Consider the following 24,860-nt stretch of genomic DNA (forward strand, 5'->3'; position numbering starts at 1 on the left):
TTAGAAATGCCAACATCACCTTTCTCTCCAATTCAGCCTTCCCTGCCTTGCCATGCTCCTCTCCTGCAGACCACAGGCAAACTGAACAGCCCACCCTTTGCCACACAGATACTTGGCCGCCTACACTGAAGCCACACGGTGCCTTACCTAAGAAGCCTGGAGAGGCTGTGCTCTTTACTGCCCTGCTGTGTCTTCCATGTGGAGCCCGTTTCATGCTTTTTATTCATTTTCTCTGGCTCCCCTTTCTGTCTCTAAATTATCCTAACAAAGAATAAGCGGTGGCTTTGAAAATATCTTACATGGGAACAATCAACACGAAACATGCCTTTGTACACGAGCCTGACTTGGGTACGAAGCAACAATACGAAAGGACAAAAGGAAAGATCGATTCAGACAACTCCAGTGCACAATATTTTCGGGGAGTTCTCCCAAGACCCCATCCTGCCCCGCCCCCACCCCGTACCCCAGCAGTACAGTGTTATAGCTCCAGCTTTGCTTAGCCAGTTGGGGGGTTCCCCTCTCCACCCACCCCCCCTACCCCGGCTGGGGCAGGCCTCTAATGGCCCTGGGTCTTGGGTGGCTTGGGCTCATGGATGACGGCAGCTGCCGACAGCCACGGCCCGATGGCCCGTGCAGTGCTCTGCTTGGCCACACTGTAGTGGCTGATGACTGTGTAGAAGCGGCTCCTGGAGCTGGGGTCCTGGGATGAATAGTAAGCATCCAGTGAGGCCGGGATACAGCGCTTGTGCTGGGGAAGAAAGAGATAAGTGTCAAGAGTAGCTGGGTGGGCTGCTGGCACCCGTGGAGACACTGCTGCCCTGTGCAGAAGCTCCTATTTCATTTGGCTGTCAATCTCACCACAGGAGACAGTACTCCTGGGCCTGGCCTCAGCAGACCTTCCCCAATATTATACCATCGCCATCTTCAGAACAGAGGAGATACACCTACTGGTGCTGAGGTAAGACCAGACTCATCTGCTCCTGGTAGCATGACATCAGGTCATCAGTGGCTGTCTGGGCCATTGTCCACAGATAATGACAATTTCATGTCCTTTGTTTAATATATGCATTTCTTTTCTCATATCAAGGTTATTGGTTCCTAACATTAATATGAATTTGTATTATGCATTTGTATCATTCCACCGTGTATAGGATACTCATAACATACTACCAATATTAGCACTCATAGGGAATGGATGTTCAATGTCTTAATATCCTTAGGCTATAGACATCCTCTGTTTATAAGGGTTTGACTTGGGCATTTTCAACTGTCTGATGGACTAATGTGTACCTATACAATCCTGTTTCTCAATTTAACACAGTATTTAATAATGGCATTAAATAGCTAATGTTATAAAGTAGGCTTTGTTCCAGGCGGTTTTGGCCAACTGTAGGCCCATATAAAGTTCTGCCACCTGAAAGGTGAGATGTACTAAAGGGCACTTTGAATTTATGATAGTTTCAGCCTGTGATGGGCTTCTCCTGTCACCTCCCATAGTGAGCCGAGGAGCACCCAAACATTCTACTAAGGTTCTGCATCTACAGGCTACACTCAATGGCTATTTGAAATGCTAGTTTTCTTTGCTGAGCCTCTCCACTTGATACAGAACTAGGTTCCTTTTTGGCTTGTTTTTAATCTCCAGGGTTTACTTTTCCTTATTTATTTATCAAACAAGCCTATTACTTATGTATTTTAAGGGAAATAATACAAAGAGCTAATTCTGGATGAATGCTGCATCCATCCCCGACTCTTTCCTCCCCTCTGGGTATCCATGTTTGGTATTTGAAATTTTTATCTTTATAGAATTTCCTTCTGGAAAAAGTAGAACAAGCCCCTCTCACCTCCCCTCTCTCACACACAGGAAGAATTTTCTTCCTTTGTTTACCAATGTCATCTTGGAGGGAAATCTATGCCGCAAAGCAGACAGTCTTTTTTCGATATCATACTTCCAAAGAATCCCCTTGTGTGGATAAAGTGTGGTTTATTCAGCTCTCTCCAGTACTTGCTGTCACTGTCTCCATTCTTTCAGAACCTCAGCTTTTATCCATTAAGAGCATCACGCCACGCAGGCACATAGCAGCATTAAAAGACACACACTCTCAAGATGGAGCAGCCCCCAATTGATCCCCCACTTTGGAATATCTTCCTAGCTGTGATGCCTTGGGAAATCCTCTTAACTAAATACCTCGAATTTCTGTTACTCCTTATGGAAAATGGGGACAAAAATAATCCCATTTCAGGATGGCTTAGTAGAGATGATGTTTATGGAAATTTCTAGTAAATAGCCTGACAGAAAATAAATACTCAGTGAATGCTGATTATAAAAATTAGCGTTGCCAGGTGGTGGTAAATCCCAGTACTTGGGAGGCAGAGGCAGTTGGATCTCTGTGAGTTCGAGGCCAACCTGGTCTACAAAAGGAGTTCTAGGAACAGCTAGAGACCACGCCCCCCAAAAAAACTAAGAAAAAAAATACAGGTGATGACCTGTTTCATATTTAAAACAGCTAACTTTATTGCAACTACCATGTATTGAGAGTCTGTTACCCAATGGGCTTGTTTATTTGTTTATTTTATTTATCGGGGTTTTTTTGTGTGCTAAACTATTTAACTTTTTGGGCATACATAATTCTTCAAAGGAATAAGGAAAGCCCCAGGTCATCCAAGTCTTTGAAGGAAGGAGGGCGACTAAAAGGCAATTTGGTCAGGAGGAAAGGGACCCAGAGGATCTGGGGTCTGGACACAGGCTGGGGGAAAAGCCTGGGAGCACTGCTCTCTGCCTCCTGTCTCCTTAGGGACACCCCGAAATAAGGAATCAGCAAGCTAGTCTGGAAGATCTGTATGAGGCAGAGATTTCCAAAGACGAGCAAGTCAGTGTCAAGTGTCAGTGGGCATCCTTCACTGCTCATGCATAGCCTGGAGCTGGCCACTTCCTGACCTTGCTGTAAGCACTCAAGTGCCTGCCTGAGACTGGTCCTTCAGGAAGACAGATTACTTCCTTTCAGCTGTGTTTCAGTTCTTGGGGATAGGCCCATACTCAAATATGGCCATCAGGGAAGCAATTATTGGCAACCACCGAGGACTATTCACCTGCCCCGTGCCCCTTACCTTATAGACAAATCCTTCAGGACAGCTGTGGTCATAGGTGAAGGCTTTGTAAACCACCAGGAACACAATGCAGGCAAGGAAAGCAAGGGCCAGGCTGACAAGAATGGTGACCTGAGAGAAGACAGAACTGAGTGTCACACAGTTTCAGCTCATGTGCTTTCAGCCATGCAGCCTACAGTACCTAAAGCCAAGAGGCAGTCTGGTATGCCGGGAAGGGGAGGGACCCAGCACCTGGGAAATTGGCTGTATCTTGGCTTTGTCACTAACTAAAATTTAGTATGACCCTGAGAAAACTTGGACTCCATGAACTTCAGTTTCTCCCTCCAGCAGGAAAATCTAGAAAGTTCTTTCTTGACTCTCCATGTGCTCTCCCCCTACCTGTTAACATGGGGAATGGTGGGGAAGGCACTAAGTCATCACACATAGGACTGACTGCTTTCCTCCTTTACCACCACTGTATTCTAATGCTAGGCATCAATTGCTTGCTTTGCCTCTATTTGGACACCCGAAAGCTACCTTGAATGTGTCCCCTTTCCGTTTGTTCCCCCACTCTAACTTTATTCTAGCCCCTTTCTTCCTACCACAGGAAATACTAGCTCCACATGGTCAGCACTGAACACAAATCTCATGGCCACCCTTATCTGTGTCCCCCTATACTGCACAGCAGCTGGTAAGGAAAAACTGCCATGACCTGATCACTTCAGTCATTTCCAGACTGCCTGAAGCCATGCCACCTCTCACCAGCAGTACTGATACAGCCCTTAAAACTTTAAAGGCTTTCAATAGCACCATTGACACACAACCATAAAAAGGACTTGGACATTTTATGTTCAAGTGTCCTTTCTCTACCCCCAAAGCATGCAGTCATCACCAACCAACCAGCTCAGAGTAAAGGAGCAACTCCTGGCTGTTAGCTACAAGCAAGTTTTTGTTTAGTGCCACAACGCCAAACAAAAGCAACACCTGGACTTACTAGAAAGGAGTAAATGGTTAATTACAAGCTCACACACTGTGTCCATGACACCACGTGTGTACAAGAGTAAAGGCGACCCCTCCACACCATACTGGGCCTGTTGAGTTCTTGTCAAAATTTGGGTGTATTATTATTTTTAAACAGCTGCTAGCCCATTAAATCAGTTGGCCTAGAAATTTGGTACAGTTCCTCCCAGGAGGAGAAAGTTCCTTTTGATCTAGGAGAAAAATCAAATCAATGATTTGGGGGTTCTCAATCCCACTTTGTCACCCTAAGATATGTGGGAAACCGTAGGAGACAGGAGTCTGTGATACTCTGAATGAGTGAAGCTGTCTGAGGACCCTTTAAATACTGGGTGGGAGGAATTTCAAAAGGGAAAGAAAGTGGGGAGAGAATCAGGCTGAACCCTTTGGGGAACACAGTCCTTGAGGGATTCCTATACTCATATGGACATGAGTTATTGTTGAAGCATCATGCTGTCCTGGCCACTCCTTGCATTACCCAAGCCCTCTGTTGAAGCCTACTGCACACACATCAGCCCTCCAGGTAGGGTTGGGGCCATTATCACTCAGTAAAATGAGATGATGCTGAGATCCCACCCAGGTCACTATGCAGGACATAGACCTGAATTGCAGAAGCCCATGGAAATGGGACCTGGGGGATGCTATGCTTCCCCAAATTAGTATTTAAATACACAGGAAAGTGGGTCACCCAGGATCACCACTCACCAATGCCAAGAATTCAAAAGCACTGGTTAGACAGTGTCTAAGACACTAAAAATTTCCATATTGTCCAAGAATCAAAAGACAGAAACAGTTCAAACATTTGCCCAGGATAACCAAATATCATCTTATCATCCCCCCATATTTAATGATCCTACATTAATGGATTCAGTCAACTAGGAACAAAAAATATGTGGAAAAGTAAAATTTTCTATACCGAACACACTTCGACTTTTTCTTATCACGTTCCCCATATAAGAATACAGCAATAATTCACATGAATTTTTATATTGTACCAGGTTTTATAAGAACTTCAGAGGAGAACTAACACACAGAGGAAGATGTACAAAGGTCATATGTAAATGCATGGGAATTGCACATCTGTGGAGGCTGGTGTTCACCAGGGGGTCCTGTATCCAGTCACCCACTGATCTTGATAAATAGTGTGTATCCACATAATATCATTCAGTCATAAGAGGAATGAAATATGTATGACAGATGTAGAGAGACCTCAAAATCATTATAGTTAATAAAAGAAGTCATATCTAAAAGGTCACCATGAAATATCTAGAATAGATTAAACTGTAGAGAGAGAGAACACATTGGCAATTGCCAGGGGCTTGGAGGGGGCAATGGGGGATGACTGATAATGGTCCCAGGTTCCTTCTGGGTGATGAAAATGTTTTGAAATTAGACAAGGATGATGGTCACATAGTGCTGTAAATATTCTAAATGTCACTGAATATTTCGTCTTAAAGTGACTAATTTTACAGTGTGGGAATTTTTACCTCAGGTTTTAAATGCCAGAGCGGAGGGAACACTCTGCCTCCAGGGTGGGAGCCATTTCTGTATGTGGTGACTCCATCAGAGTGCTTTAAAATGTTGCTAGCCTCTCCTCAGGCCCAGAAAGTGGCTTGCCCACGATATCAGGATGCAAACAGTCATTTGAGGCAATATTTGTGGCAACAACATGTCTGTAGACCTCATGCATACAAAGCAGTGAGCAGAGATCCACAGGCCCACCTTGCCACTGCTAGCAATCCCAGGCAGCTCGAGGGGACTCTGGGAAATTCTCCCATCCAGTGAGCACATGTGATCCCAGCCTCTGACTGAGCAGAGTCCAGCCTTGCAGGGCAAGATGCCTAAAGACAGGCATGGTCTAGGGAATCCACTTAGGGTGGGTGCTCCCACTCCAGGGGACACTAGCAGGTTAGAGAAGAACACCCACGGTGCTCATCTAGGGGTATCCTCCCCAGACATATCAGGGATCTCCCATTCCTAACCTTCTCTGAGAGGAGCAGGGTGTGATTTACCAAGGTCATTGAGGCTGACTGTGTGACAGAGAGACTTTCAGGAAACATCACTGGGAAAAGAAGAGGGAAGAGAAATGATGTGGTTTCAAGTCTACTGTCAGAAGCATCAGAGGGACCTGAGGATGCTGGCATCTAGGTTTCCCCCTCCTGTGGATCTAACTTAAAGGACAAGGAGCAAATGGGCCCAGGATGTGGGCACAGTTTTCAACCTTCCAGTGGACTGCAAGGTACACTCCTGGGAAGACTGACTCCTCCTGTAAGCTGTTTGGATTTGGATCTCAGGCTGGCTGTATATGTTATCATGTATGGATAACATTTTAAGCAACCCCCATCTCCTGGATTCACCTATGTAACGACATCAGAATCTCTGGGGTAGAGCCCACACTGCACAATGTCTGAAGTCCCTGGCTCCTTAGTGTGGGCAGGGAAGAGAACACTGTGTGTAGACCCTGGATGGGGTGGCCTCCATGAATGGTGAGTGCTGGCTGAGTGGGGGCTGGGGAGTAGCCTGCTCATGTGTGTGGTTCTGCCTATCAGGCTTGCTTCTGTTTGGATAAATGGAGGCCATGCTGTCTGAAAGCCTTCCTTCCTTTCTCTCCTAGATTCTAGTAGGGATTTCTCTGTGACCAAGGCTGTCAGCATAGGGGGCTCTGGGACTAACCTGGGGGGTGGGATGTGACAGTATGGGTAACTGCAGAGAACAGCAAGTGGGAGGGCAGGAGGCTCTGAGTACAGGAATGTGTACCTTCAGGAAGGTGGCTGGAGAAGATCTGGGCTGTCCTAGAAGTATGGTAGGTTTGGCTCAGAGGAGGCAAATGAGAGAGAAACCTGGAGCGGAGGGGTGGGGAGTGGACATACTCAGCATGGAGCCTTAACTCTAGGGTGGCAGGGAACTACTGAAGGTTTTACACAGGAAAGTGGCTGGATCAAGATTAGGCTTTAGCAAGAGCTAGCCTGGGTGGTAGAGTAGAACGAGTTGAGTTAAAGAGACTTGCTTAGGAGCTAGGGGTTTCTGATTTGGTTTGCAGTGAGATTTTCAGGCAGATAGAGACCAGCTTCTCCCTTTCTGGACTCTCTGTGGAACTCAGAGGTCTCCAGAACCCCATGGAAGAGTGAGCCTTAGCCTTCAGGGAAGGGCCTTCTATTTCTCCACACACCATATCATGCTCTGAACATAGAAATTGGGCTCCATAACATGATTTATTGACTCACTCACAGCACCCGGTTCCTGGAAATGTGTAATGCCCTTGGCTTCAACCTAGAATTTAATAATCTGGGACTGGCAGTGAATTACGTGTTTTTCACGCTAGATGTGAGGCGTCGTGTGATGCCTCGCCACCACCTGCCAACACCTGTCCCTCTCTTCTGCTCATTCCCTCACTCTCTGACTTCCTCATCACAAACAGATGTCAAGGTCTGCTGTGAGCCAAACGCCGCCGTGAGGCAGACAGGCTACTAGGACGGTGCAGTGAACAGTCAGATATCAGATCAGCCCCTAACTGAATAACCTCCCAGCATGTCACAGAGCAGGGCGGGTGTGGGGCAGAGTGAATGGAGGGCAGGGTGGGCTGGAAGAAGCTAGACATAGTGTGATTCTGGGCAGAACATTCTAGACTGCTAAGAACCTGGGGACCCAGAGGACCTAGAAGGAGCCGCCTTGTGACAGGAGAGCTCCAGGAGACACTACTGAGGTGACAGGGACTGGAACCATGAAGCTTTGGAGGCCTGTGCCACCCTAGACCAGGAGAAAGTGCCACTCTGATGTTTTCAGCAGATCCTCTCCCTCTCCCCTCCTCCTCCTTCTGGCCACAGCCAGCCCTGCCTGCCCTGGATACCCAGACTCCTAGCTGCTGCTTTGCTGAAAGCAGCCCTTCCTCCATTGTGTTTGCTCAGCACAGCCGACTAGGCCCCCACACAACCCTGACCTCCCTTGCTCTGTCTGGTCACCAGTTCTGACCTCCAAAGTCACTAACTTCTCTATCCATCCCGGATGCCCCAGATCAAGGATAGAGCCTCTTCCCCCAATCTCCCCTCAAGTTCTCAAGCAACACTTAGTCTTTTCCTATCCACTCCTGCTCTCTGAGATGCTGCTGTGTCAGAAAGAACCTGGTCTGTCTGTTGTTCCCCTTGGGAGGCCGTGTGGGTCAACTCTCACTTCCGGAGTCGGGTTCTGTCTAACTGATGGCTGATGAGGTAGATTCTTCTGGACTGTCATCATTTAGATGAGATTCAGCACAGAGAGGTCATGTGCTTTCCACAAGGATACACAGTTCACTAAGCAGCATACTCTCAGGAGCTGAACTATGCGACCTGCCGCCTGGGTGCTGGTCTGCTCTGCTCCTCAGAAAGCATGGACTGAGCGTGTGCTCACCTGCAGCATGCTAGCATGAAGCCCAGGTCAGAGACAGTTCTTCACACGGGGCAGCAGTGCTGAGTGTGCAGGAGAGGGTTCTGCCCCATGGGCTCTAGCTTTGATTGCCTTGGAAACCTTCCTCCTCCACAAAGGAGGGGGTCAGTTAGACGGTGCAAATGAATCCCTGGAGCAGGAAGGGTCCTGGCCCTGAAATGCATGCCCACATCTTAATCTGCCATAAATGGTACCTTATTTGGAGGGATGGGTACGGCAGGTATGATTAGGTCAAAGGTGAGACCATTGTGGATCACCCAAGTGGCTATTAAAGTTCAGGAGACATGGCTTTATTGGAGACTTAGGAAGACAGACATACAGAGGAAGGAGAAGCAATGGAGGGAGTCATAGGAGCTGGAAGAGGTGAGGGGAGAAGACTTTGCTGGCTAGTTTCATGTTAACTTGAAATAGGTTTTAGAGTCACTGGGGAGAAGGGAGCCTCAATTGAGAAAATGCCTCCATAAGATTGGGCTGCAGGAGGCCTATAGGGCATTTTCTTAACTAGTGATTGATGGGAGAGGGCCCAGCCCATGGTGGGTGGTGCCATCCCTGGGCTGGTGGTCCTGGGTTCTATAAGAAAGCAAGCTAAGCAAGCCATGTGAGCAAGCCTTGATTGCCATGTAAGCAGCACCCTCCATGGCCTCTGCATCAGCTCCTGCCTCCAGGTTCCTGCCCTGCTTGAGTTCCTGCCCTGACTTCCTTCAGTGAAATGTGCAAGGGTAAGCCAAATAAACCTTTCCTCACCAAGTGGCTTTGATCATGGTGTTTATCATAGCAGCAGTAATCCTAATAAAGAGGGCCTATCCACATCTTAGTTTTGAACTCCTGGCTTCTGAAACTGAGAGTGAGTGAAGTTACACTGCATTAAACCACAGGGTTTGTGGCCCATTTTTCATGGCAGCTCCAGGGAACTAATACCATGTCCTCTAATAGTGCCCAGCATGGAAGCCACAAAAGCTGTTTCTCCACATCATCCACCAAGCTCCTCACGTACTTCAGTCCCAGATCCTCAGGAGGACGGCTGTTTGTCACCATGTATGGTGTGCCAATCATTCTCCCTGCCCCCACTCCACAAACTCTTAAGCTTTGAGGTCCAACACGTCACACATCTCCTTCTCTTGCTGTGTGTGTGTGTGTGTGTGTGTGTGTGTGTGTGTGTGTGCACGAAGTACACTATCAGCATTCTGTCATCCCTTCACACACCCAGCTCACAATTCTGTAGTGTTCGTGTGTGTGTGTGTGTGTGTGTGTGTGTGTGTGTGTGTGCGTGTGTGTATGTGTGTGTGTGTGTGCACGAAGTATACTATCAGCATTCTGTCATCCCTTCACACACCCAGCTCACAATTCTGTAGCGTGTGTGTGTGTGTGTGTGTGTGTGTGTGTGTGTGTGTGTCTGTGTGCGCGCGCACGCGCGTGTATATGAGAGAGACAGAGAGACAGAGATAGGGAGACACAGAGACAGACACCTTAGTCCCTTGCTGTTCTCTAAAGCCCCAGCTTCCAGCTGAACTCAAACTCATCCTCCTGCCTCTGCCTCTGAGTGCCCAGATCACAGGGATTTGCCGTGATGCTGACTTCCGGGCCCCCATTTCATTGTTCCGGGGAGACAGGAAGGGAAGGAGGGCCCAGTGGTAAGTCAGTGCACACTCAAGACTGACATGAAGACTCCATGAGATGGTGCCTCCAAACTCCTGACCACAGGCGTAGTTACTAGCTCTCACTGACTGTTCAGTGGTGCATTGAGTGGTGTGGTTTTTGCGCTCTCTCTTTTAAGCCTCATGCTGCTCTTAAAAGCTCAGTCATCTTCCTCACTTACAGAGTTGGAAACTGAGGCACGATGGGAGACAGTTCTTGATAATTGAAAGAGCAAAGCCTGACCAAAGCCCCAGAACATGTCTGTGGTCCTTCCCTGACTGCCACCCGACATGCTCTGCTAACTCTCCCTGTCTGCAGCTTCACTTGCCTGCAGGAGGACAATGAAGTGCCATGTTACCGTGAGGCAAATTGCCCATTTATTCTAGGAGCACATGTCATCACAGACATTAGAAAGGGGGTGGCGAAGAACAAAAGCCATCCACTGTCTGCCCAGCCGGGCTGCTGATGCAGAAGGCTCATCGCTGGGGAAGCAAGGGCCTTGTTAGCATGCAGGTCCTACTGTCCCTCTTTGCTACAATGCACAACAAATGGCCTTTCCGTATGAAGAGAATAAACCCTGGAAATCTTGTGGCAACAGGAGCTCTCACACTGGGGAAATTAAATTTCATGGAAGCACAAAACCAGAGCTGCCCAATGACACATATATGGCAGCTGCTACCTGAAGAGATGGAATCGTTTGGTCCTGAGATTCTGACAATAGGCTGCAGTGGAGCAGGACGGGATTGGAGCCTCTGCAAAGCCCACCGAAATGGCTCTGGCTCTCTTAGCACTCTCCTTGGTACCAGGCAGAACACAAGACTCTTTGAAGTTGGGCCATCTAGATGGAAGCCCCAGTGCTGTATGCACCTGGGTGGCTATGCACCTGGCTGGCTCTCCTGTCTTTGGGGACCTCAGCTTTCTTCTCTGCTCAGGTTGGTGCTGGTGGCATCCTTGTAGTGACTGAGGGTGGCAATGCATAACAGCCTCTGGGTAGGCCTGGATCAGGGTAGAAGATGTTCAGTGTCTCACAGAAATGACCCCGGCACATGTGCCAGATTTGTGCCCATTTTACAGATTTGTGTCAGAGGCAGACAGAATAACTTGTCATATGCAACCATCTTCTTGTTCCTAACCAAAGAATAGATTCTAGTGGTTTCTTTTCTCTCATCCCATTTGACACACTGTGGTCTTTCAGGGTTTCTTGAGGGGAGGGCACAGAGATCAACCTCACACTAATTCTAAGCTTCCCAAGAACCCTTGACTTCACATGGGAAATGGTTCTAAGCTGTTACACCGATCTATACCAAGTGCCCTGATACAATTGATATGTGGCAGTGGGAGAGGAAGATCCACAAGAGTATGAAGGCACCAACTCAGCCCCAGGAAACTCTAGTCCTTCTGGGCCTGGGCCCCACCAGGCCTGAATGTGGCTCAGCTGCATCTTTAACACCAGGGCCTGGGATGTGGCACTGTCACCATCATGTGTGCTCTGGGCTCCCCAGCTGACTAGCAGCCCCTTCAAGGGCAGAGCCAGCCTCTCTCTGAGCTTCCTCGAGGCAGAGGCATCCTTTGAGGACTTGCTGGCGATTCATGTCCTGATACTGAAAGGAATCTCTGACCTCTCTGATTCTTCTGCCTCCGCTGCCTAATCAATTCTTCCTTTTCCACTGAGGGCTTTTCCTAAATGATCCTTCTGAACACTGTGGAAATGCTCAAACCCTCCTCTCACTTCTCACCTCCAGGGCCTGCAATCTCTGGGTTCTGATAGCCTCCACCCACCCTACCCCAGAAATCAGTGTAGTACATACAGATCCTGGCAGCCTGGAAGCAAGATACCCAGAGCTGTCATTTGCTTGTGACAGCCAAATTCCTTTTTCTGGCCTCAGAAGAGGAGAGGGGAGGGCTCTCCTTCCCTGTTTGTGAGGTGGCTCCAGAACTCATGTGGATCTTGCCACCATGCCCAACTGAAGCCATACTATTCTGTACTGCCAGCCATGGGTGTGTGTGTGAGGGATTGACCACCCCCAAACCGGTGGCTAGGCTCCTTCAATGCAGAAATATCAAGAACTATTACCCCAACCCTGACAATGAGACAAGAAGAAAAGTAAGAGATGTCAGTGGGGCTCAGGAAAGCATAACAGGAAGATGGGGGCAAGCCCCTGTGTTCTGTCTCCAAAGCACAGGGCCTCTGTGAAATCCATGCTCACCCTCTTCAGGGCTCTTGGAAGTAAAACACCAGAACAGAAGAAGGAAGGAGACCTCTGTCAGAGGTTCCCAAGGTCATGGCCAGGATGACTCAGAGGACTAGGCATGACATGTGTGCCTGGCTGTGGCTTATCACCATCAAAGGCCCACATCAAAGACATTAGAAGAGAAAAGAGCCCATGGCCAGGTTCAACCAGGCACCAGCTCCAAAGGCTCTCCTGGTGGGGCCACACAGGGTGGTTTTGCATCCCTACTTAAACATTTATTTTTTTTTTTTGTTGTTGATTTTGCTTTCTGTGCATAGGTATTTTGCCTGTATATCAATCAGAAGAGGCCAGAAGAGGATGTCAGAGCGCCTAGAACTGGAGTTACAGGCAGTTGTGAGCCACCATGTGGGTCTAGGAGTCAAATCTGTATCTTTTTACAAGAGCAGCAAGTGGTCTTAACCACAGACCCCTCTCTCCAGCACACATGCCAGCATTTTAGCTCTAATGAGCCACATGAAGCTCATTAGAGACTCAGTGCCTGGGGATTTGTGCTGGGTGCTGGTCTCAAAGTCACCCTCTGCTGAACACTTCCCTTTGTTCTAGAGTGCCAGATGGAAGGCCAGTGTGCAGCACACACCATGCTGTGTGTAAACTGAGGCACAGAGAGCCCTCCATCAATTCTGGGAATGGTGGAACACTCTTAACATGTAAGTTCCCAGAGGCCAAACTTTCAAGCGGGTGTCTCCAGGGGGAGAGGGGGGAGGTGATCTGTCTTACTCTATGAGCTCTTTACACAGACTGCCCCCCCATCACCCCTCCTCTCTCTCTCTCTCTCTCTCTCTCTCTCTCTCTCTCTCTCTCTCTCTCTCTCTCTCTCTCTGTGTGTGTGTGTGTGTGTGTGTGTCTGTCTGTCTGTCGGGCATGTAGAAAAGGAGGTATGAGGACCCAGAAGATTCGGCAGGGAGTCCTTCCACCTCATGGACAAAGGCAGCAAGGCCATTATGGAGCAGAAATGTGCCCCCCTTCTAGCTAGTTTTATGTCAACTTGACTCAAGCTGGAGTCATCAGAGAGAAGGAAGCCTCAATGGAGAAAATGCCTCCACAAGATCCACCTATAGGCAAACCTATAGGACATTTTCTTAATTAGCAATTGATGGGGGAGAACCCAGTCCATTGTGGGCAGGTGGTCCTGGGCAGCAGTCTGAGCAGGCCATGAGGAGCAAGCCAGTAAGCAGCACTCTTCCATGGCCTCTTATAAGCCTCGGCTTCTGGGTTCCTGCCTGGTTTAAGTTTCTGTTCTGACTTCCTTTGATGATGAACTGTGATGTGGAAGTGAAAGATAAATAAACCCTTTCCTCCCCAAATTCTTTGGTCATGGTGTTTTATCACAGCGATCATGACCCTAACTAGGACACTCCCTAGGGTCTGTGTCCACAGGGGCCCTGTTGCCAATGCTGACTGCCTTGTGGACAGGCATGGCTTCTCACCCTCCCTGGGAATTAAAGGTACAGTCTGTCTCGTTGGCTCTGGAGCTTCTGCCGACTTGCCTAACAGCCCTGCAGCTCTGTTCTGAATCTCCAAATTGATTTTGCTGACCTGATTTTTTTTTTTTAAATCAACTTTTCCCCAAGAAAGGAGATAGAAGAATGAAAGTGGCTAAATAAAACATGGTATTTGTGATGCTGAGATTGTTCTCATCCATGGAGATGAGGAGGCAGACTGCACAGGACCAGCTGTGTACCATCAGTGGGGCCAGAGGTGGCATTTTTTGAAGTCTTTGGGGTGGCCCCTCATTGTAGAGACTGATTAGAGTACACAGATGTCGTCAGTCTATCAACAGTCAAGTACACTATGCTCCAGGCCCTGACTAGATAGGAGTCATTGTTCCTGGGCTCCTGATGTTGGCAAACTCAAAGCCTAGTGCAGCCGGCCTCAGAGGGCAAGAAGCTATGATGCCTCGGCATTAGGTATGACCACAGCCAGGACTCGTGGTATGGGAACCTAGAGAGACTCACCCCAGAGACAGGTATAGGGAGGCTTCTTATGTGTGCATTGTGAGGGGGGATGCCCTCTGTGGGGAAGAAAGGGAAAGCATGCTCCTAACCAGAAACAGGAATTCTAGTGAGCCCTATACTGGAAAATGGGAGTAAATGCACTCTTTCCTACGTTCCACCTTCAGGTTTGTTTTTGTTTTTGTTTTTGTTTCCTGTTTTGGTGAGTGTTTCTTGGGTTACTGTTATCATCGGGAAATTATCTGAGTTCAGGTGTTGGCAGCTTTATCCCCAGTATGGTGACTCTGGGATTTGGGGGAACCTTTAAGAAATGGAGCCTCAGGAGAATGTTAGTCTGGAAAAGGTTCAAAGACTTCCCAGGGGTCCTTGGTTACTTCTCAGCAATGGGCTATCATAAAAGGGTAAGACCAGGCCCTCCCTTCTGTCTGGCTTCCGGTCTCACCATGTGATCTCTCCTGTAAATGGAGTTCTTAATTGGTCTAAACAGTCAAAGACCGAAAAGTTAGGCATTGAGGAAAATGCTGAGAGATCAGAGAGAAGGAGCAAGCCAAAGCCACCTTTACCTCATTAGCTTTCCAGCAGAAAAGAGAGCGAGTTCCTGTTTCTTCCTGCTTATATCCTTTCTATACCCAGCCATCTCACTTCCTGTCTGTCTGTATAGATCTCCAGACCTCTATGACTAGCTAGTGGCAAGCTCCATTCTCTGATATTCAGACGAGCTTTATTTGTACAAGAAGGTTATCACACGCTCCCTTTCCCACACATTCCTACTGGGATGCCATGGATTGTGATAAGACATGTTGGTAGGATCTTTGTCATAGCAAAGCTGCATGGTTCGGACTTTCAGCCTCCAACACTATAGGCCAAACAAACCTCTTTCTGTAAAAAGTCTCCAGCATCAGGCATGCTGCTAGGGCAATCAAAAATGAATGAATGCAGCCTTTTTGCATCATAGTAGGAGACTCTTCCCTGGAATGAAGTGGGGACAAAGGGATGAGATTTAGAGATTCATTGAGCTCTTCTGAGCCTCATGCTCACACAAGAAACTGACCTTAGGGACAGCCAGTGCTTGCCAAGTGAACAGAATCAGCCTTCATCTCCCATTTGGAGTCTGTCCTTACATACAGGTCCTTTTTGGCAGGAAACCCCAGAGAGAAAGTAGCAGGGTATGGGGCCAAAACACCCTTTTTTAAATAAAACTTTTAGAAAATTTTAATTTGTGTTCATACATGTGTGTCTGTGTGAGTGTATGTCACATGTGTAGTACCCACAGAAACCAGAAGACGATCTAGAGTTATGGACTAAGGTGAGCCACCTGATATGGGTGCTGGGAACCAAGCTGGGGTCCTCTGGAAGAGCTAATGCTCTTAACCTCTGAGCATCTCCTCAAGCCCTCTGAATCAATCCCCATCCCAGCTGACTCACATCCTCTTCTCCCAGGCAGGTGCTCACCATCTCCATCCTTAACTAACATAGACCTTAACTAACATAGAAACTGCTTCTCAAGGCCCTTCGGTGAATGTGCACCAGTGTGAGCGTGTGAGTGTGTGTGTGTGTGTGTGTGTGTCCCTGAGGCCTCAGGTGGAGTCTGTTCTGGGAGGGACAGGAAAGTGGACTCATTAGTGACTGGAGTCTTGACAGTGAAGTCAGAGCCTCTCATGCTTTCACTCCAACCCCCCCACTCACTGGTTCTCTTATCCCATTTCACCACCCCAAATTCTCATCTGGGAATGGAGATGCACAGATTTGGGGAGGAAACTGGTCTCTATGTGGGATGCTGAACATAGCACCTGGCATAGTGCAGGAGCCAGAGATCCCCTGGAACTGAAGTTACAGATGGTTGTGAGCCATCATTTCTCTCAAACCAAAGTACTATATCACAATGATGTTTGACCAGCTTCCCACAGAGCCCCCCTCAAATCCATTAAAAAAGATCTCTCTCCAGGGCCCCAGTGAAGTCTGCTAAGTAAATTGCCTTTTGAATGTAGAGGAAAATGAAACATCTGTGGCCCTCAAACTTCATGCAGGCAATACTTGGAGAATCTCTTTCAGAACTCAAAGGGAAATTCCCCGTGGGCAGAGAGTGGTGTGAAAGTGTGGCCCTGAGGCACAGGACCAGGAATTTATGAATATTTGTGGCATTCTGAAAAGAGAAAAGACACTATTTAAATTGGAAAAGTCCAAAAGCAATCACTCATTTCCCAATTTAATGTGCTATTGGCATAATGATTACAAAGAATTGGGGGAGGGGGGATGGACCAGGGCCCTGTGTAGCTAGGAGATAAATCTCTGGCTTTCTAAAGAAGTTTTCATTTTAAAAGTTAAAGCTATGATTTAAAGCAGGTCAGGGGATGTCAAGAGCTGTGATGGAGACCATCTTACAGGCGAAAGAAGCTGAGAGGCCTTAATTCATAGGATGGTGTCTGTCTAGGATGACAAAGGACAGCTAAATGTGAAATAATTCTAAACATATTCCCTGTGTCTAACTAGCCAGCTGCATCTGGTCATCTCTCCTGAACAAGTGTGGAGCTGACAACAGGAATGTGTGACAAGTGCCAAGAGGGAGACAGAGGCACACTGGGGACTGTGGGGGTCCACCCCATCAGATGCTCTGTCCAGATAACTTATTGACCAGGACAGGAGCATTCCTACGGAGGCAGATCTTCTGACTTTTCATACATATGCCATATGTTTCTCCTAACTTCTAGACTTTGGTTAGGGGACCAAATAATGCATTCATTACCTTCTTGTTATTCTTCACTTTAGTCTTTCAAGAATCCTGTGAAGTATGGCTTTCTAATCTCTATTTTACAAGCAAGGAGATTCCCAAAGTGTCTAGTCAGGGGTCAGGAAGCCAGAAGTCACCTCGAATCTGTTTTGGACAAGGTCCAGGGTGAGGCAAGCAGTGTGTGATTGGTCTAGGGCTAAGTATAGAGCCAGCTCCCAGGTGGCACTACAGACACCTATGATCAATGATTGTGTGTGGCAAGGTAGAAAACTAAAGGTGTCCGGAGCACATATCCAAACAGCATCTCCAGATAGATACATGTCTGTGGTGTACCACAGTGAAGGGCTATGAGGGAGGGGAGAAGGAGGGCATGTCCTGAGCATCTAATATAAGCCAAGCACTGAACTCTACACATGTTGCTTTAAGTCCACACTGATGACTGTCAGATAAGGCTGTCATTACCCTTGTTTTCTTCTTCTTCTTCTTCTTCTTCTTCTTCTTCTTCTTCTTCTTCTGCTTCTTCTTCTTCTTCTTCTTCTTCTTCTTCTTCTTCTTCTTCTTCTTCTTCTTCTCTTCTTCTTCTTCTTCTTCTTCTTCTTCTTCTTCTTTCTTTCTTCCTCTCTCTCTCTCTCTCTCTCTCTCTCTCTCTCTCTGTGTGTGTGTGTGTGTGTGTGTGTGTGTGTGTGTGTGTATGTGCACCATGTGCATGCAGTGCCTGTGGAGACCAGAAGAGGGCATCAGATCTCCTGGAACTGAAATTACAGACCAGTATGAGGCACCATGTGGATGCTGAGAACCAAACTGGCATCCTCTGCATGAGTAACTAGTGTCATCTCCCCAGACCCCATTGTCCTCTTCTTTAAAAAAATGAAGCCAGGGGCTCCCTAGAAGCCAAAACTCAGGCTGGAGGCCCCCTGGCCTTTGCTCCTCAGTCCCACCTTGACTGTTGAACTTGCATTTCTTTGTCATCACATTGATTTCAGAAAACAGTCAAGATAAGCAAACCCGAGCACTCTGATGGCCTGGCTGCTTCTGTAGCTGGTGATTATAGCCAGTGATCTGCTCTACCACACAGGCAGAAAGGCAGGGCCATGGACTTTATTAACTGCTGCCTGGTGATGACTTTAAATTATTATTGAAAGATTAAAAACTACCAAGTGTTTAGGGTACAGGCTGTGTGGTAATTCAGTTCTGCCCACCCAGAGGCTGGGATGCAACTGTGTGAAAGGGAAGCTACAGAAAGGAGGAGGGAGAAAGACTTAGCATTAGGCCAACACGGTGTCAATATCTGTTCCGGCGGTGAGTGGTGTGAGACCTTAAGTAAAAGGCACCACTTCTCTGAGCTCCTGTTTCCTTGTCTGCAAAATAGCAACTAGTTATGACATCTACATGCCAGGTACAATGGAGCATAACACCTTGAGATCTTGGGTACTGCTACTGTCATCACTATTGCAATGTATCTCTTAATCAGTCACCCAACAGCCAACAGCTTGACATCCTGCCACTGCAGTCACTGGATAGCTGACTTTGTTTCATAGGGAAGGCCGGATGGGTGTGTCACAGCCCTGATAACTTTTTCATGGCTTCATTGGGCAGGTGTGAGACCCATGTGCTTCACTGACTCTCCCTGTCTGTGAATAATGAATGAGGAAGTTATCTGGAAGATCCCAGGCTGCACACACAGCCAGCTTGTGAGTCTATAGAGACATTGGGACAAGGGCCTGGAACCCAGGGGAATGTCAGTTCAATCCAAGTTCCCACGGAGACTGTGGTTTTGGGACTTTGAAGCTCTGTATGAGGTGGACAGCATGGTGCAGAGTAGAGTGTCTGTGCCTGGGTCTTTGTACAAAACTGTGTTTGAAAGGCCATGGATAGGCTGAGGGGTTGGAAGTGAGACTTGGGCCAGGAAATTTTTCTGGATACAGAAAATCCCAAAGGGATGTAGACTCTGCTGCTCCAGGCTAAGGAAGCCTGCTTGATGTTTGTTTGCCTGTGCCAAACCAGGCTTTGCTCAAACTGCTCTTTGAGAGCCAGAGCCTTGAATATTATCTCAGCAGTTCTTGCATGTGGCCAAGGCTGGCTGCTGTGGGTACTTGAAAAGTTTGTGTCAAGTAAATAAACGTCACCTGACTGTTTCTGTCATCTCTAAAATTTATTTATGTGTATGGGTGTTTGCCTGCATGTGGTGCATGGAGACCAGAAGAGGGCATCAGATCCCCTGGAACTGAAGTTACAGATGGTTGTGAGCTGCCATGTGGGTGCTAGGAATCTTATTTGGGTCATCTTGAAGAGCAGCCAGAGCTCTTAACTACTGAGTTATCTCTCCAGCCCCCCTCTTACCTTATTATCATGTCCAACCATGGGTTAGTGGCTTCTAATATTCACTGAGTGCATACCTTATGCCATGTTCTGCCCAAGCACTTTGCATAGTTCCTCCATTGTGAATACTTCCCACAGACAGAGCACCACTAATCCTAAAATCTAAAACCCGAAACATTCTGAACACCGAGGTGATACTATAAGTGCAGAATTCCACTCCTGACTCACATGATAGGTTATGGGCAAGATGCTAACAAACCCAGTAAGAATTCTGTATAAAGTGACCTTCAGGCTCTGCATGATGCATACATGAAACTTAAGTGACATGGTTCCCAGCCCTAAGACATCTGATTGTATATATGTAAATATCCAAAGCCCCAAATCTCAAACACTCCTGGTCCCAAGTATGGCTGGACAAAGACTCCTCAACTGTATGTGTGACCAATAATATTATCGCAGTGAATCAGAAGGGAGAAACAAAAATGGCAAATTGGATGCATGGAAGATAACAGTTCTCATATTTGGGATGAATGGGCAATCAGCCGGCTTAGTGTTTTCTAGAAGCCCGACCAAAGAAGGAAATAGCTTTGTGATAATGTTCATAACATCAGAAAAGAAAAACAAACTGATTGCTTACAAGCTGTGCAGATGGCTTCTATTCGCCCTGTCCAGCCTCAAACAAGTTACTCTTCTCTCTGGTTTGTTTTCTATCCAAAGAGAGTGATTCCAGCAATGTCCTGTCACAAAGTAGTTATGAAATCCAACAGAGATGACAAAGGTAACTAACACTGGAACTGACACCCGGAAGTGTTCCGTCACCATTCAACCTACCCCTGGCCTTCTTCCTCTCCCCAGACTGAAATAGTCATTTTGGAGTGTGGATGTTTAACTGTCAAATCACTGACATTGTCCAGAAAGAAGGAAGAGGCACATGGGAAGGCTTACAGCTTACCACAGTGAGTAGTTTGGTTTCCAGGCTTGGCTGGAAATATTCATTAAAATAAGATGGGCAATGGTAGTCAGAGGTAATACCCATCACCACTAATGATCAGGAAAACGTGAATCAAAACCCCAGCTAGATACCTAGTTAGACAGAATGGCTGTTCTAAATACTACTACTACTACTACTACTACTAGATGCTGACGGTAATGTACAAAACGAGGGTGGGAGTATAAATTAGCATAGCCACTAAGGAAAACAATGTGGAGGCACCACTGAAAGTTGAGTCTGACCCCAGAGCAGTGACATTGCCATGTAGAAGAGAGGCCATGCTTTCATTCTTACTGCAGTGCTAGCTCTACTAGTGACACCGTGGAATCAGCCTGGGCATCCACTAACAAGTGAAGAGAGAAAACAAGGTATTTATGGGCAATGGAATACAACCCAGCCATAAAAAAGTATGAAATTTTGTCATGCGCAATAACGTGAGTGTATTTGAAGGGCAGTCTGATAAGTCAAATGTGAGGCAGAGATTAAGACAAATATCAGTGGTGTGACTCCTGTGTGGAGTCACAGATGGTTCATCACAGGGAAGTTGAGGATAGAATGGTAGTTATCAAAGGCTAAGGTAAACTGAGGCAAGGGGAGTTGGTCAGTGCTGCAGAGGAAGGAGAAATAAGCTCTGGCAAAACATTACCCCAGGGCGAATATAATCCCCTCACATATTATATACCTCAAATAACTCCAAGGGGATTTTCAATGGACCAGCCATAAAGAAACGATAAAAAGGAAAAGATAATGGGTATGCTAATTATCCTGAAATGATCAGGGATCAGAATGAACATCAGGTTGAACGTCACAACAATGCTCAAATACTATGTGTCAATCAGGAGATCAGGAAACTCATTTAGAAGAGTTAAGACTATAGGAGTAGATAATATCCAAAAGATTTAAACCTTTCTGGTGGGATAAAAATAATTAAAGGAATCTCCGATTGCCAATTACAGTGCCATGCCCTGGGGCCTTTTAGGAGCTTCATATTTTCTCATCATCTTCTACAGTTGAGAAATGCAATTGATTTTCCTGGCTCCTTTTCACTTGTTTTAAAGAACAATTTCCCTGGGATCCTTGGAGAACCGACATGGCAAAAATCTCGCTCACATGTGATTGTATAACTCAGAGTTGACTACACACTGGATCACAGACATGGACTGGGTACCTAATTCAGGACACGCTTACTGCCAGGCACATGGGATGCAGGGATAAAGGTGGCCTTGACCATTAGAAGGCAAGATGAGAAGCAGTGTGTCTGAGACAGCACTCCTGAGACAGCCTGGCAGGAGGGGGCGGGGGAGGGGAGGGCAGTCAGAGACCGCAGCCTGAAGGCACAGAGGTCCTCAGGGCTACACAGTGATGAAGCAGAGGAAGTAACTTAAACTAAAAAGCTTGTTGGTAGCTTGAGAGAGCTAAACAGTGGCCCGGCACCCAAGGTTCACTGACATGGCTCCTAAGGAGTACTTTGGCAATTTAGATGGAAGTTGACTCCAAAAGGAGTAAATCTGGAAGACAGGACATCAGCTTCGGGCTTTAAACACAATCCAGACATAACTGTGGATCCCACAGCAGCCCCAGTCACAGTCCAAGACTGAACCAGTTATTTGGGTGAACACCAGATCAATAAGGAAACAATAAGAAAACACCAAAAACTGTTTTGTGGCCTCATGTGCATGCATTTACTTTGACGAATCATCCCACAAAATAAGATCAGGGACTCCATTTTACAAACCAGAGACCTAAAGTTCATAAGTCAAAGAGAAGTGAGCCGCACCAGCAGGGCAGGTCTGTGCCCTCCCACCCCACAGACTGGTGTGGCTTCACTCTGTAAACCCGCAACACAAGCAGGAAGCAGAGACACACGCACAGGAAGCAGTGTGTTGTAGGTGTGCAGCCTGGAGTTAGATGCTTTGCTCCAGAGCCAAGGATGACTAATGGATCCCTGAAGAATTCATCTGTAAATACAGAGCCCCAAGTTCTCTAAGATTCAAGGATGGATGGTGTTGCTTTAGAATAGAATTCACCTAAACAGGAGCTTTCTCTGCATGGCAGCATCCCAGGAACGAGGGCTTGTGTTTCCATGGATCACCCACCCACACTAGACACCCCAAGGCAATGGATAGGCAGCCGCTCTGTAAATATGCACCGACTGAATGGGGCCACTTGGAGATGAACTGCTCAAGGGAGTTACAGTGGGCATACAAGGAAAGACAATGGGCATATTTCAAAACACAGTCTTCCAGAGTTTCAGAGAGAGACAGCTGGATATAAACTGAGTTAGTTTATTTATCTACATAGTTACTGAAAACATCATACCCCGCAACAATACTAATATAGATGGTTTTTATGGGATGTCTCTGTTTATAAAAAAATACTAAAAGAAAGATAAACATTATTTTTTTTTTTACTCTCAGTTTTCCCAGAGAATAAAATAAAAAGCATGGACTCTTTTCTCTCTCAAAGGCAGAATGACATTCAACAAACCTGATAAATATAACACACACAAAGAAAATATAATCTCACAATATTCTTTAAGCAACTTCTTTTTTTGACTTTTTTTATTTGAATTACAAACAAGATTGAATTAACATGACCATCCCAGTTCCCTTCTCCCCTCTTCCTCCCCTACCACCACCCCCAACTAAAATCCTACCTATCACATATCCTTTCTGCTAATCTACACCTGACTCAACCTTTCTGCTCCCTCATGACCTCTGCATCCTTCCTTTTCTTCCCTTCTCATTCTCGTAGCTTTCTCCCCCCTCTTCCCATGCTCTCAATTTGCTCAGGGGATGGTGACCCTTTCCCCTTCTCCAGGGGACAAAGTTTGTCTCTTTTAGTGTCCCCCTTGTTTACTAGTTTCTCTAGCAGTGTGGATTGTAGGCTGGTAAACCCTTACTCTATGTCTAAAATCCACATATGAGTGAGTACATATCATGTTTGTCTTTTTGTGATTGGGTTACCTCGCTCAGAATGTTTTCTTCAAGTTCCATCCATTTTCCTGCAAATTTCAAGATTCCATTGTTTTTTTTTCTGCTGAGTAGTACTCCATTGTGTAAATGTACCACAATTTCTCTATCCATCCATTCTTCGGTTGAGGGGCATCTAGGCTGCTTCCAGTTTCTGGCTATTACAAATAGGGCTGTTTAAGCAACTTCTTAAAACAAAACAATAGCCATAGAAGTTGGTAGCATACAAAATGAGGACGTGTATTGCAAAATGTGTAAAAAATGGCTTTATATTTGAAAAATCTAACAGTAAAATATATCATATTTGTCAAAATTTTATCAGTGAATCAAAAAAGACAAACCATAGCGCTTATAGTGATAGAAGGTGCTATGAAGTTTGCTGGGCCAACTGTGATCTCTCCATGCTATAGTACTGACCTGCCAGGCAAGAAATGCCGACTGCTGCCATAGTGGCATAAATGTTTTGTGAGTAACCACTACTTTCTGATTGTATTTAAAGCCTGTTCCAGGGGAGCATGCTTGGCACTATGAACTGGTCAAAGTCTATGGCTGAGGAGGTCCCAGATCCCAGTGAAGAACTTACTACTGATATTTTGCTAAATGGACACATTGTCAAACTGATTTACAAATATTCATATTTATACCTATATTTAGTGCTGCTGTCAGTCTTGGCCAGAGATGTTTCTTTTTGCAGTGGGAGGCAGTTAATACAAAGATTGGTTAAAAGTCTTACGTACACAAGTGACTGTTGTGAGTGCTCAGCCCTAGGTAGGATATCTTTATAATCACCTTCAAGGCCCAGAGAGCATTCAAGAGGGGACAGAAAGACTGTAAGAGTCAGAGGATAGGAGGAGCACTGCAAAATGCTCTCTTCCAGACATGGCATGGCTGTTGCAATCATGACCACACAGCAGCTGCAGTTCCATGCATAAAAAGATGTGAACTAAGAGGAGGAGGAGAGTAGGGAAGAATAAGGGGTCACCAGGAATGGGAGAGGGACAAGCGCGTAGCCAGGTGATCCTGATCACAATACATATGCATGAAATCGCAAAAAAAAGTTTAATTTTTTTTAAAAGAGAAGATAAAATTAAACCTTCTCCATAGCTTAGGGTATTGGGGGTAAAATCCATTAAAATTTAAGTGGTAAAATACTAGAAACAGCAGATCTGAAATTAGTGACTAATGCAACTAGAAAAGAAAAAGATAACAGGAGTTTAACAATAGGAAAGACAACACAACACAAGAAAACAAAATATTCTGTTGGCATTATGATACTGAAGAAAACCAGCCAGCAAATCACTAGGAACAATGAGAAACCAACTGCCCGGTGGCAAAGAAGTGTAAACACAGCGTCTGAACCACAAACAAACAAACAAGCAAACAGGGCTTGGGGGAATTACAGTTCAGTGCAGATACTGGCACAAACAATATCACGGGATTTCCAACCCACTCTTCAGTCACAGGCAAATTCCAGATGGATCAAACCATGAA

The 24,860-nt window shown here is 46.4% G+C and overlaps 1 protein-coding gene across 1 annotated transcript in view; it reads right to left on the minus strand.

The window, feature by feature from the left end:
- Positions 1 to 556: 556 nt before the first annotated feature.
- Nsg2 (neuronal vesicle trafficking associated 2) overlaps positions 557 to 24,860 on the minus strand; it is a 58,056-nt gene continuing 33,752 nt past the window's right edge. The window contains exons 3-4 of the mRNA XM_035448196.1: positions 3,106 to 3,216; positions 557 to 748 (exon numbers count right to left, since the gene is read on the minus strand). Of these exons, the coding sequence (XP_035304087.1) occupies positions 557 to 748; positions 3,106 to 3,216 (303 nt within the window). The remainder of the gene's footprint in view (positions 749 to 3,105; positions 3,217 to 24,860) is intronic.

The sequence above is a fragment of the Cricetulus griseus genome, chromosome 7 (genome assembly GCF_003668045.3).
Source record: "Cricetulus griseus strain 17A/GY chromosome 7, alternate assembly CriGri-PICRH-1.0, whole genome shotgun sequence".
Classification (NCBI taxonomy): Eukaryota; Metazoa; Chordata; class Mammalia; order Rodentia; family Cricetidae; genus Cricetulus; species Cricetulus griseus.